Source organism: Lepisosteus oculatus, chromosome 2, assembly GCF_040954835.1.
Source record: "Lepisosteus oculatus isolate fLepOcu1 chromosome 2, fLepOcu1.hap2, whole genome shotgun sequence".
Classification (NCBI taxonomy): domain Eukaryota; kingdom Metazoa; phylum Chordata; class Actinopteri; order Semionotiformes; family Lepisosteidae; genus Lepisosteus; species Lepisosteus oculatus.
Window position 1 is genome coordinate 48,737,787 of NC_090697.1, and position 13,788 is coordinate 48,751,574.

General features: G+C 36.1%; 1 protein-coding gene across 16 annotated transcripts in view; it reads right to left on the bottom strand.

Moving 5' to 3' along the window:
• LOC102698598 (nesprin-1) overlaps positions 1-13,788 on the bottom strand; it is a 223,230-nt gene that overhangs the window by 169,963 nt on the left and 39,479 nt on the right. For 13 of the 16 annotated variants that reach the window (XM_015347237.2, XM_015347323.2, XM_015347246.2 and 10 more), the window contains 7 exons: positions 9,950-10,045; positions 8,568-8,651; positions 6,833-6,853; positions 6,238-6,330; positions 5,638-5,816; positions 4,838-5,034; positions 2,843-2,952 (listed from right to left, as the gene is read on the bottom strand). In XM_015347237.2, coding sequence (XP_015202723.2) covers positions 2,843-2,952; positions 4,838-5,034; positions 5,638-5,816; positions 6,238-6,330; positions 6,833-6,853; positions 8,568-8,651; positions 9,950-10,045 — 780 coding nt within the window. The remainder of the gene's footprint in view (positions 1-2,842; positions 2,953-4,837; positions 5,035-5,637; positions 5,817-6,237; positions 6,331-6,832; positions 6,854-8,567; positions 8,652-9,949; positions 10,046-13,788) is intronic. The other 3 variants (XM_015347318.2, XM_069178700.1, XM_015347256.2) reach the window with 1 other exon arrangement.

The following is a 13,788-nucleotide window of genomic DNA, read 5'->3' on the forward strand; positions in this document are numbered from 1 at the left end:
CGCTCATGGTACCGCTGGGCAGGCTGGGAGTTGTAGCCGTGGAGAGTCTGAGGGTCAGCACGATGACCAGCGGCTGACCCTACCTGTGTAAATAATGTCAAAGTAGTTCTAGTGTCCCGTGTAGTCTTATCAGTGTATAGCTTGTTGTTTAGTAATTACCACCCTAAAGATGTGTACCTGTTGTTTTCTCATGTGTGTGTATATCCTGTGTTTGGTTTTGATGTGGTTGATAAAGAATAAAGTTATCGCTTGGTTCATTAATCGCGTCTCCACTGGTCCTTTGTTCTGAGAAGAAACTGTAAACGTTACAATAATATTAATTCTTACAATTTTTACTTAAGTTTTTCTTTTTGTGCCCTAAGTGGCAGTATGAGGAAATATGTAGTGTAGTTTATTCTTTTAGTTTAACCTAGGTGAAGCCTAGTAAGTTAAATTCGATATTGACAAAACATGTGTACCTACTGTACAGCAGTAAGTGGCACAACCTACTGCAACTTATAGCAAAACACTGCTAGTGTCAAGTTTCTTGTTTCCTCAATCGCCAATGCTTATTTCTGCTGAGAGGACAACACCTGATTCTATGACACACTGGTTATTGATAAAACTAATGGTTTAAGAGTCGTACCTGTTATTGGCTATTTTGCTCCCAAAATAGTGAAAGCAATACTATCCTCTGTATCGTAGGACTCAACGGTACAATGCTACTGATTTTCTCATTCAAAGTACGGGTTAATGAATAAAACTAATCCCAAACTATCCTATATAATGCTGTAGTGCACTTTGAGGGAAAATGAAAATCACTAGTAGACGCAGACAAGCAGTATTATTTGATCCAACGACAGTTCACCTAAAAGAAAGGAATTTTTGTTTTTCATATTGTGCCATCAGTTTAAAGGCCTCACATCAGGTCGCCTGAAGGCAAGGAAAGTCTGAATAAATAAGAAAGAGCCATTAAACGCCTCGTTGTTGTTTACCTCCGGTTCCACATACCTCTAGCATTTGCTCTATGTGTCGTGGACCAAGACCAAACTGGCAAGGAGAGCAAGACACAAAGAAAGGTGCAAACACAACATAGACAGCCCGTTAGTGGACAGACAGACATGCAGAGAGGAAAACGACAAAAGGCCACTGCAGACACACAACACCACTGCAGGCCAGGCCGGGTATACAGAGCGCAGGACCCCTGGAGTGCTCAGGCCTTACCTGAAGCTTGGGGATAGAGAGTGCGAAAGTTGGAATGGAACGCAGAAGCTCCTACCGGCGCACAAAAACAGATGACGTACAGCCAAAACAAAAAAAGAATGTGGATGATTCAAGGCAAATGGTGGGAGAAACAGGTGGAAAATGGATTCAGCTACAGAGCTACAGAAAACCACACTGAGGGATGCCGCGCTCCGATGACAAACATTCTAACGTTGTAAACAAAACAAGCGAAGAGAGTGGGTGATCCTACACTATTTAATTGTTTTGGTTTTAAGGTATTTCAGCCTTTTTGTTTTTTTAACCAACTGCACTGGATGAAGCTGTGATTATGTAAGGTCTGTATGTCACTCACATAAAACAGTAGCAGCTGTATAGAGCAAAACGACCTGCACAATATACTGCACGTGGCATGTTAGCTAGCATTCTCCATATAGTGTGAATGTCTGTGGGTACAGCTAGTGCATTTATAACTGAGAACAGGGGTAATTTTATTACAGTAAGGGTGAGGCAGTCTGAAGAAAGGTATCCATCCTTATTGGGATCCTGGCTTCTTTCAAGAAACAGAAGGATGACTAGCAACTAGCAACCTAACAGGATAGATGCACTAAATGACCTCCTCTCTTTTGAATGTGGTTTTATATGTTAAGTTACTCTAGGTGCAAAAATTCTGAAGTATGTATTTTATTGCATAAGACACTTAAATAATTATACATCATCCATTCACACCCTCATTATATATTGTAATGTAATTGTGTTTCAAAATAAATATTTCAATTAGAAATATGTATACAGTGCTAATATATATAATCTTCTGTGTATTATTTACTACACAAGTAGTGCCTGGTTGTTTAGTGTATGATTAGTACTGCTATACATGTGCATATTTAAGATACAATATTAATATTAAAAACAAAAAATAAAAAACAGATACAAATGTCTATTCTATAACAAAAACATTTTTTAATATCCTATAATTTAAGGTTAATTAATTCATATTACTTGGGTGAAAAAGATAAGGACATACATTTCATTTAAGGTCTGAAAACTAAGTCAAAATGGATGAATTGTCAATGATAATGAGTTGTGGAAAATGTAATGACGGCACGTTTCTCCCATGCTTTCATATTTTTACCAAGTGTATATACAAACATTATTAAGCTTTAGCACAAAATAATTCAACATGCAACGAGTCCATTTCACAATATTCAAAAAGTGCTTGCAGCTGAGCTATCCCATCAGCTTGTTTTTATGATGCCATGCACTGTTCACGGAAGGGAATTCTGGTCAAATCCTAAATCTTTCTTCTAAATAACTAAAGGGCTTCAAAGTACATTAAGTAAAACATATTAATAAGTAAAGAATTGTTCAAAGTCACGTTTACATTTTATTCTACTTTGTAATACTTTATAATATGAATTCAGGGATTTTATAGTAATTCTCACCAATTACTGTGATGTCAAGTAAAGCTTTGTAATCTCCAAGGACGTCTGGTACAGTATGTTGTTGTCTAACTGAACTACCATCTTAAACGTATATCTATAAACCCATTTAAGAATATTTTAAGCTTTCATTTCATTTTGGCTGCAAGTTTTTTGCTTGTTTTGGCACAGTAATAGATTAGAGCTGTAAAAGAAATTACCTCTTCCTCTTGCCCATCAGTTTCAGTGTTGTGGGGATCTGGGTAGTGTTTTAAGAACTGAGCAACATATGTCATGATGGACTTCTCGTCTGGCTTGTCAACATCAACATCTGCAAAGAACATTAAAGCAGTATTTGTTGCTCACAGCTGTATTTCTATATTTCTGGCATCATCAATGGGTTGATTACAAAGCACAAACCATTTCTAGCTCATGAGGAAGGATCATGAGCTCATATACTGTAGAAATCAGAACACACATAGGAAAATATCTGTGCCACATTAAAAATAAAATACAGTGCCTTCTCAGTATATTTCCATTGGATATCTCACTTTAACTTATATATACCATTAAAGACTAAAATCTTTGGAATCATCTTTTATATATGAGCTTATAATAACCAATTCCTTTTTTCATACCCAGCCAATATGGAATAGCTAGTTGAATGTTTTTCACATCTTGACTCACAGCTACAAGCCTGCAACTGCACACAGGGAAGAATGAGGACATGTATTCTCCTGAGAGCCAACCACCTTTGAGCCGTTCAACTTTTAACACCTTACCAGAGGTTCCAGGACCAACTAGAGACCTGGCACTTCCTTCGCCAACATCACTGCAAAACTGCAAGAGCCTGGAAGACCAAAGGCCCTATTGTGTCTCTGATAATCTAGACAGCTTTGGCAGACTAATCCTACCATATCCTCGGCTCATCCAATTAGGAGCCACTGCTTGAGCAATCCCAGTCACAGTTGTATAGTTACATGACCTGGGCTCCGACCTGCAATCACAGGCCTTAACCTGAGCTCAACCTGGGCCTTTACAGATATCAGTCTTAAACGTAATTGTTACAACCCCCAGTGTCTAGGGGTAAAGGGGTGTAACATTTAGGATAATTCTTTTGGAAGCAGGTGGGTTCTGGTGAGGGACTAGGAAGTGTGATAACAAAGGTGGGTGCAAAAGTGATGATTTTAAGTTGAATAAGTGACTGGTAAGACATGATAACACACAGTGTAAGGGACTAGAGTGGTGCCAAAGAAAAGAAAATAACAAACGAAATGGAGCTGGCTAGGAAAGTGAGGGAAAGCTAACCCGACTACAAAAGAAAACCCAAAACACATGGTCTTCAGTGTCTTCAACACCCTAGCTAACCTCCACTGTCTACCCAAAACCCAAGACAAACTGCACTCACCCATACTAAACTAGTGTGACTAATACAAAATCAACTAGGTTGTTGGGTACATTCTACACACTTAAACTAACCTTATACACAAAAGTTCACACAAAAACACAAGTGAACTAGGAATACAAATAAGGGAAAATGAGAGTAATCAACAGGAACAGGGTACAAAAGAACACAAAGGTTGAACAAGTAATGTAACACGTTAGGGCAAGGGAATGGCAAAACAAGGATAAACACAAACAAACGAAAGTACAACGAAACTAACAGAAACCAACAAAACAACAAAGCCAAAGCTATACAAAAAAACACACGCACAACAAAACAAACCAAACCAACAAAGCCGAAGAAAAGGCAAAACGAAGCGATAACCAAAGCTAAATGAAGCAAAGCAAAAAAAAAAAACAAACAGGACTGAAGTGAATGGGGGAGGGAGAACGATCAAAGGTCAGCAGTGTGGGACATACTGTTATAACAAAAACACACAGACCACACACTGGGACGTAACAGTAATTATAAAATGGCAGTTTTACAGTCCAGATAGCCCTGATGTTAGGAGTGATTCTTGAGAGTGAGAACAAAAATGTTTTTTTTTTAAAAGGACTCTAGGGAGGGACTCTTTGAAAAGAGTAATGCCATACAGGAAATACAGACATGGAAGGAGGTCTCTTCAAAGTGGCTCACCAGCCCAAACTTTGTGTTTTTTCTTCTTTATTTTTACTTTTCCATGTGTCCTTAACCACAAGCAGCCCACTCTAATCCATTTTCCTGTCACCACTACAAATAAGACCACTGCATTGAACATGACGTTAGGACATACCTTCTGGATCAAGAAGGCGAGGGATACCCAGTTCATTCTCAGCGATGGCAAAGGCTTCCTCCAGATTCTCCCTGTTGGTTCTCCTCCTCACTCTGTCCATGTCTACCAGGTCAGGGCGAATGGCAGAGATGACCGAATAGAAGGCAGCTCCACTGCGCCAGCTCCTCCCAAAGTCCTTCACTTCAACTCCCAAACGCCTTCAAATACAAAGTACAGACCCAGAGTTCAGAGCAGGAGGGAACATACCCTAATAACTCATTGGTCGAGATCCTCACTTTTTCTAGAATTTAACTTGATATACTGTACAGTACAGTATATCCTGTGTAGTATAATTGTCAGTTTATCAGAAACAATGAACTAATAGGCCTGAAACGCATAAAAATACAGAGGTTAAGACAGAACTTCTCCCTTTAACAGGTAATTGTTCTGTTCAAGCAATAATATGGGAATCAAGTATGAGTTACTTAATTATAAGATAGTTCATGTATTTAAGCTAATGATAAGTAGGAAAATTGTGTTTAACCACTTGGAGGTTACATCAATCATTTTGATAACTTTTTAAAATTATTTTGCCTAAATCAGTTTTTACAGTTTTAATAAAGTGATCTACTCACACAATTTGCAACTAAAACCAAGATAAACGTGTGTCATATATAAACAATATGAACTATATAAAATAAAAACACCACCTTGAAGTTCATGTATTTCTGTTAACAACTTTCAAGAAACTACAAGTTTTAAAAAGTTATCCACCTATTAATTTTTTTTCCACCAAAAACCAACATTGAGTTGAGTCTTACTTTGCTGCTGTGTACTGCACCCATTTCAAAAGGGCCTTCTTGGCATTGCCTTGGAATTTGGTAACAACCTTCCTTTTCATGGGCGGGCTAGCAGTCTCAGAGCTGGCCAGGCTTTCCACTGATGAGGTGCTACTGGACAGGGACTGCAGTAAGGTCAAATTGCTGGTCAGCTCCTCTATCTGTGAAAGACAGAAAAGATGCTGTTATGACAAAATAGACTTCCCAGCTTTGCATGAACTAGAACAGGTGGCTACAGCTATAGGAATATAATGTGTCCTGTCCATCCTTTCAGACTTGGACTCACATAGCACCCAAACACCTGTATACCTTGTACCCCATAAAAGATAAGGAAGAAGGTCAAGGTATTTTTAAAACTCAGCAAAGCCAAAACAGAGCTACACATAACAACAGCTCAGTTTTAGAATACCTAAACTGATAAGGCTGATCTAGAAATGCATAAAAAAACAAATGGCACAACACCATTTAAACTTGAAATATCTAAATTGGGAAAACCACTGCATGTGAGAATGGAGAAAGTACCAAAAATAAATTATGTTCCAAGTTTAAAAGACCTTTATCTCAACAATGATTACGCATTACCTGGAAATAGAGAATGATGGTCCACATCAATCCAAGCACAATGGATGGCCTTCCATCGACAATGTCAGTTGCGTTAATGTTGACCAGCTTGATCTGAAACATAGAAGAAAGTTTAACTTCAGTCTTCATAGTTCAATTATATCACTTGTTTTAGAGTTGACTAATAAAAGTCATGTTTTCATCTAAGCGGGAAAAGAGTCTTCAACACAGCAATTGCATTATGGTCAAAATCAGAGATATGGATATGGAGAGTTGAGGAGATGGCAGCTTGAACCACTGTCTAGAGATTGTGTAATTCCAGAGATTCAGAGTGTTAGTTTCAGAGCTGTACAAAGCATGCTTTATGAAATATAGTCAATGGATATCTCACTGTGAGCTGTAACATCTTAACAGTATGGAGATGCTCTCATTATTAAATGAAGGTAAGATTTACAGTATATAGTATGTTACTGAGAACAATAAGCCCTCAATATGAGGGAATATGACATTGAAACATGGAGAAATTTGTTTTTAAAAATATTTATGGATGTAATAATTAAGCAACTGCTGATAAATATATAAATAACCAGTTGAGTAGTTGATCTAGGATACTAACCGGAGATCCTCTGTAAACAGACTTTAGTCGGCATGGCAAAAGAGAGATTGCAGTTAGTATTAGTCATCTGCCAACCCTGAGTGAAGGAAAACATTCCATTCTCTGGGAGTGCTCGTTAATATTACTGACATGCACATACAGTAACAATAACAAACCTTCACCATTCCTGACCCTGGTTAAATGAGACTAAACATCACAGGCAAGGTTAAATTGCTAAATTAGAGCTAAGCTGAAGAGTTTCAATAGGCTTCCCTATATCACAGATGGCATTAAAAGCTGTGAGGCTGAAGAAAACTAGAAAATATTATTCCTTCAAGTTTCAATGAAACTTTGAAGTTTTATATAAAATGCAATTGAATGTGACTTAAGTTCCAAATATAAAAGATCATTATTTCAATACTTTTGTTGCATTTTTAATTGTATCTTGCATATATATTTAATTGTATAGTTTTTTGTTTCATTGTATATTCCATTTTCATTTATCTTCACGTTAATATTACCTTTTTTTTGGAAGAACTTTTAAACTGATAGGGAAAACTATGTACTGTATATATTGAAAATATTATTTCTTCGTGTTTCAGTGAAACTTTGAAACAGTTGAAAAACTATGGGAAAGCTATGTATATATTGGTGATGTATATTTATAAATATTAAATAAAGATTATTAAATATGTTTTCTAGTTTTAAAATATCAGTTTCTGCATTACAAACCCACTATACACAAGATTATAATTAGAAGGCTTGCTTGCTACAAAGGCTGTGAAATTAAACTTGGATGGTTCCTGCAGGGTTTGGCTAAAGCAATACTCATGAGATGCTAAGGGAACAGAAGTCTTCCTGCACTTGTGTGCTCACAGGAAAGATAAACTCTCAACCACTGTGAGTTCAATAGTTTCCCTGTTCAAGCCAGCTCTGTCAAAACAACTCATCATGTACACCATTCAGAGCACTGCTTCGTAAAACAAATATTCCAAGCCTGCTCATCTATTGTCTTTTTGATGGTTTAGAACTTTTGATGATTTCCATTTCAAATACTAAATCCACAGAATCCCACTTTCAGTACTCTTAAGTCCATCTACATTCATTCAAAACTAATTCCGCTGTAAATTTATAACATCAAATTCTCTCATTTCAGCAGATGGTTCACAGAGGAATGAATGACAAGGCTGTGAGCACAGTGTTATTGTGTCATAATATCAGTGTCGACAATATATCACAGAGCTATCCACTCATGGCACTGAAGTAGTGGATTGTCTGGATTGTTTTCATTTCAACATTATTTGATTCAGTACAACTTGATTTACCTTGTTACTGAAATCATTGGTACGAGTCGACAACTACCTGGCTCTCCAGGTGCTTCGTCTTTAAAAAGGCCAAAAAAGGTACAGGACCAGAATTAGACAGCCCTGTTATACAGTATGAGGATTTGTGTTAACTATACCTCCTAAGGACACATTTAATTTTTGCTAATTTCTGTGAACACTCAGACGGATAACATACCTATATTGTAGTTAATTTAGCTTCAGATCAAAGCCAGTGGTTTCAAAACACATTCGCCAAGGCTTTGAACTACCTTTCTTTTACCAGACAGGCATCATATGATGAACAAAGGGGTAAGTAAGAGCATTTGGTGAGAGAGGAGGACAGACTACAATGCAGGGTTCCACACAATTAGCTCCTCTACTCTCAGAAGATCTCATTCCATCTGAGAAAAGTACACAGGGAGCTGCCTTACCCTCCTGCCCTCCAGGAACTTGAGAGCAGTGCCTATGTTGGAAACCCAGTGGATTCTCTTCAGCTGCCGACCTTGCTCGCAGGGCTAAGAAAAGAAAGACAAATCAAATTGACAGTGTAATGAGGAGTGTGCTTTAATAAAGTAAGATCAATAAATTCCCAGCAGTGCTGATAGGAGCTATGATGCCATTAAGGATCCCTGTTGGCTATGGGGTTTCTGATTTCTCTCTATACCTAGGATTGGTCACATGGGACTCGTTTGAGGGTGGACCCCTAAGTATCACCACAGAAAACATGAATGCTGCTAGCTATGTGTTCAAACCTCTGAGCCATCGAGAGATCGCAAATAGCAGTCTATGGTAAAGATGCTTTTGCCTTTTTTATATTAGTGCCATTTTTAAAGCATACATGTTACAGAAAAGATTCTAACAGTGAGTTTAGGAACAGCATACAAATATACAGGTATACACCCATACATATAGGTATGTTCTGACTATAGTCAATATAGTACAATTCATGCAATTTCCAGTAACCCTATTTAATTTTCCATTATAAAGCTGAACATAGAAATGTGTCATCTGAAAAACTATTCATGTTAAATTCAAAATGACGACATAATCTGAGAAATTCTATTTGCTGAATCAGCTAAACTATTGACATGCTGAAATTTGACAATCACATATTTTTAATGGCTGAGGTAAAAAGGAACACCTTTCATGACAATTAATTAGCAATTAGTAACTTTTGAAATTACTGCACCCAAGATATTAAAAGAAGCTGGGTCAGAGTTCACAAATTCACAAAGCTACAGTACCATTTGTGCTAAAGAAAGGAATTAGACAAGACAATAAAAACACTGGAAAAACATACAGAAGACTCTTTTCTGACTCTAAAGATAACAAAGAAAACTAATTGTTAATAGCAACAATTCATCCTGTGGGCAGACTGTATGAAGCTTCCAGCCTGATAATAATCCACAGAGAGATGTTATTTTTAAATCTGCAACTAACAGAAGGAAGACACAGATTATTATATTAAGTGACCAATGTAATTGTTTTATTATCAAGATATCTCAACAACAAAAATCACAAATAACTTTGTGATTGTCTAACTGTGACACCTTGTCTTTATATCTGTATTTATTCACAGAAGTGTTACCCATAATTACAAAAACCATGAAAAAAGTAGATAATTAGACATTAAATTCTTATTTATTCGTACTTTCCATTTTTTCTTGGTTTAGCAGTGCTGTACAACACCACACCCATCTCTGACAGGAGTCAAGTGAAGACCTGCATGGAAACCCATAACAAAAATGCCGAGTAACTTTGATCACTTTGTTTGAGCGAATTGCAAGCACAGACATCTGTGAGGAGGACTTACTAGTTTCTGCCCAGACAGAACCTCAAGCAGGGCAAGAAGCATCACCCCATCTTTAATGTCTTCAAACAGGTCATTCACTACCATTGGTGGGTTCCGCTGTGGATGAAAGAAAATGAAAAGGCCTGTTGAGCTGACCCCTGTTTCTACTGGTGTCCTTTTCAATACTTAAAACTTACTTAATTAACTTAATGAACTCTTAATCTCATTAAACCTTTACACGGCCACTCTGTAAACTCAACTGGTTGGTGCTGAAGAGTACATTGAATTGGTGCTGAAAAGCTACTGCAGATTTTGAAGATGGCTTTATGTCCATACATGCAGTTGTGTAAACCAGGCATTTAAAAGAGCACAGAGAGAAACTGTTAACACAGATGTCAGAATTAAATGAATATTTAATCCATGTTATTAACAATTAAAATCTGACCGACTACTATACAGTACAACATTCTTGGAATAAACTGAACAACCTTCTACCTTGTGCTGTACATTGAATTTTATGATTGCTTTAGGATTCCAAAAAGGTTGAAGAAAAAAAAAGAAAAGTCTTACTTGAAGAAAAAGGGCATTAAAGTTTTGTTTGCAAACAATTTTTCAACATTTACTATTTGTTTAAGTTTGCTCTTCATAATCAATGACATTAGAAACAATGCTATAGTCATTGTGAAGAAGAGATTTAATTCATAAGCTGAAGTTGTCTATTACTGTAAAATCAACAGTTATGGTTCAAGCAAAGTACAATTTTAACAAGGTTTTAAAGTTTTATTTCTGTTTTTCTCTAGAAGACATGCATCAGGAACACAGGGGGAGTCCTGATAAGACAGTATTGAAGCTAAATAATGAATAAGTATAAAAAGCAACATCCAGATGAAGCTTCAATTTTTTGATTGATTAAAACCAGCTACATATGTCCCAACAAAAATTTAAATACACACACAAAAATAAAACTTCCAAAACACTCAATTCACCAGTAGCCTAAAGGTTTAAAAAATGAATTAATAGTTTAGTTATTGTTTATTTGCTCATTTTGGAGGCTAGAATGTCCCATTGAGTCAGTGGCTTACGATGTGTACTATTGAGGGCACTTAAAGCTGTAGATAATAACTATGTAAATGTTTAGGCCCAGGGACATTCAAAAAAAGAGCACATTGTTCATACTGTATCATCTCAAGAATGTTAGAAAATCATTTGTTCATCCAAGCATACATCAAAATGAAACAATTCGCTCATCTTCCAGGTTCAATGATTCTCATCTTTAAATCCTTTATTGTAAAATCTACAAGGCTGTCAGACTTGACAGCTTCTTCCCTCAAGTGATTTTGAAAACAAAACATGACAAATTCAGTTTGTGTCCTGCAAAAAATGTCACATCAATGCTCGCCTGATAAAAGGTAGTATTTCAAGTATGCTCTCTTTGGAATAATACAGTATGTTAAGTTTTCCCACAGCTTTTTACAAATCTGTCATGGCACCAAGAAACAAATATGTGAAAAACAGTTTAAAACTGCTATCCAGATATATCTGGCAGGGTTCTAAGTGCTATTTAAGCCCTTCTGTGGAACTGTGCAAACTAATGCTAATTTGGAAAATATACTTTAGATCCTCCCCTAGAAGATAAGCCAACTGGAAAATTCACTTTTTCATACTTATTGAATAACTTGCTGGTAAAATGAAATATGACACAAAGAATACTTCTGTGCCCATTATAATCGGAAAAACGTTCCCACAAACAAAAGCAATTTGTTCTCATACCATTCAGTTTACCATTCAAATCTGAAATTTGAATTTGAAGCAAACCATCGTTCTTTTTCCACGTCTAAAATTAATAACAGGTTCCCTTAAACATGTTCATGTTCCTGGGACATTTAATGATTCAGTATAAACTTCCTGCCTACAGATCAATAACTCTCTGGGCCACATGTAATGAAGATTCGTGGTTAAAGAAGGTTCTCCCTGCATAAAGGTAATAAATCAATTGAAGCACAGCCTGCAAACTAAGAGGCAGGAAACAATTATAATGGAGCAGATTGCCACTGCTGAGTACAGCATTTGAAACAGCAACATTTTCTATCATTGCTGAATTTTATTCTGAGAGTAACGTATCTCTAAGCTGGTCTCAAGTGCTCCAGGATCGCAATGCATTAGACTCTTTTAACAAAAAGTTTGTCCTACAGATAACAATTATTGTAAAACACATAGCCTGAAATACCCCAACAAGAGCTGTGTAATTAATAAGCCACATGTGAAGAATCTCAGGAGAACCTACACATAATCTGCTTTTGCAGTTTCTGTTGCTAAAGAGCAGAAGCCAAGATACATACAAGCAACTGACGACAGAAAAGAAAACAAAATGAACCTTTGCAGCCTCGATTCAGCCAGTGTAAATTATCTGGCATATTATCACCAATCTCTACTAAACAAAATAATGTAAAAAAAAATCATCAGTAATAGTAATTTTTGTGGACTATTTATAAAAGATTTACTATACTAGCATCTGTAGCAGAAACTCCATTAATCCTTTCATCCCCTAGATGTGCTGAAAACGCAACAATTAAATTAATGAATCTTTCATCTCCCATTAATTCTTTACTGTCGCTTAGCAATTCTGATTCTGAGAAAAATACTGTATTCATATTGAAATCTGTAAATTGTGAAATTGTACAGAAAATAGCAATTCTCTCCTCTTCAATCTGTAATCTGTAAAATAACTAAATTTAAATCTGACATTCATGAGTTTGCAACATGAAACTGCAAAATACTGTATAGTACTTTATATACTGTAAAATACTTTATAGTACTGTAGGTTCCTTTATCATTTAAAAAATATATAAATACAGTATACCTATTAAAAAGTAAAAGGGTGTTAAATTTTTATGAACAAAAAGGCTGCCTGTGAAGGATGTTGCACAAGAGACAAACATCCATAAACTATTCAATTAATCCATAAATAAAGATTCCTGCATTAGAGACAATGTGATAATGAGAGGAACTGTCAGATAAAACCTCAGCTACAGTCATTAATTACCTTCAATTGTCCTCCTAAGATATATAATAAGTATAGCACAGTCTTTAACTTCATCTGACAATCACAGAGACCTTATAAAGATTATAATAATGGATTAGAACATCCTATTCTCAAGAAGTTCTGAGTTTCTACTGTATAAAGAACCAGGGAAGTTCAGTTTAACCTTCAGTAGATCAGTTAAGAAAAAACAGCTCAGTTTCACTTCTGACCAGCACTCCTCTACCAACACATGTCCTCAGCCACTTTGTGGAGTTAGTGATGTAACGAAAGGCAAGTTCTTTGCAAGCTCTTCATGTCTTACCCTCAGAATTGCAGGATTAAAATTCTTTTCAGGATCAAAGGCTAACGCTCTTGTGTAAAAAAGTAATTTGACTTGGAACTCACATCTAGAGTGAGTTTTGTTATCAACAAGCAGCCTTTATTAATCTTTATAAAATAACAAAAACCACTGAAATAAACAATGCTTATGGTTACTGGCCAGAAGTACAGTACTACATTATTATTTTTTCTTTACATTTAAAACTAAATGTAAAAAGCTTTTTGTCTAAGAGCTTTTTGTATTTCTAATTATATATTAGAAATTTAAACTGTTTATATTAAATTATTGGCTCTGTTTTACTAGAAAAAAATTGATATACAGTATTCTGTGATATCTATTTAGTTTATTATGCCTATTTACAATCATGTCAAGAGTTATTTCTTCCGGAGTTTGCCTTCAATTGAATTTTCTGCCTTGCACCATCAATGCTGTCAGGCTCTAATAAAAATAATCAGACTGTTAACCTCCATGACTGCAAAAATGATCCACAATTAATCT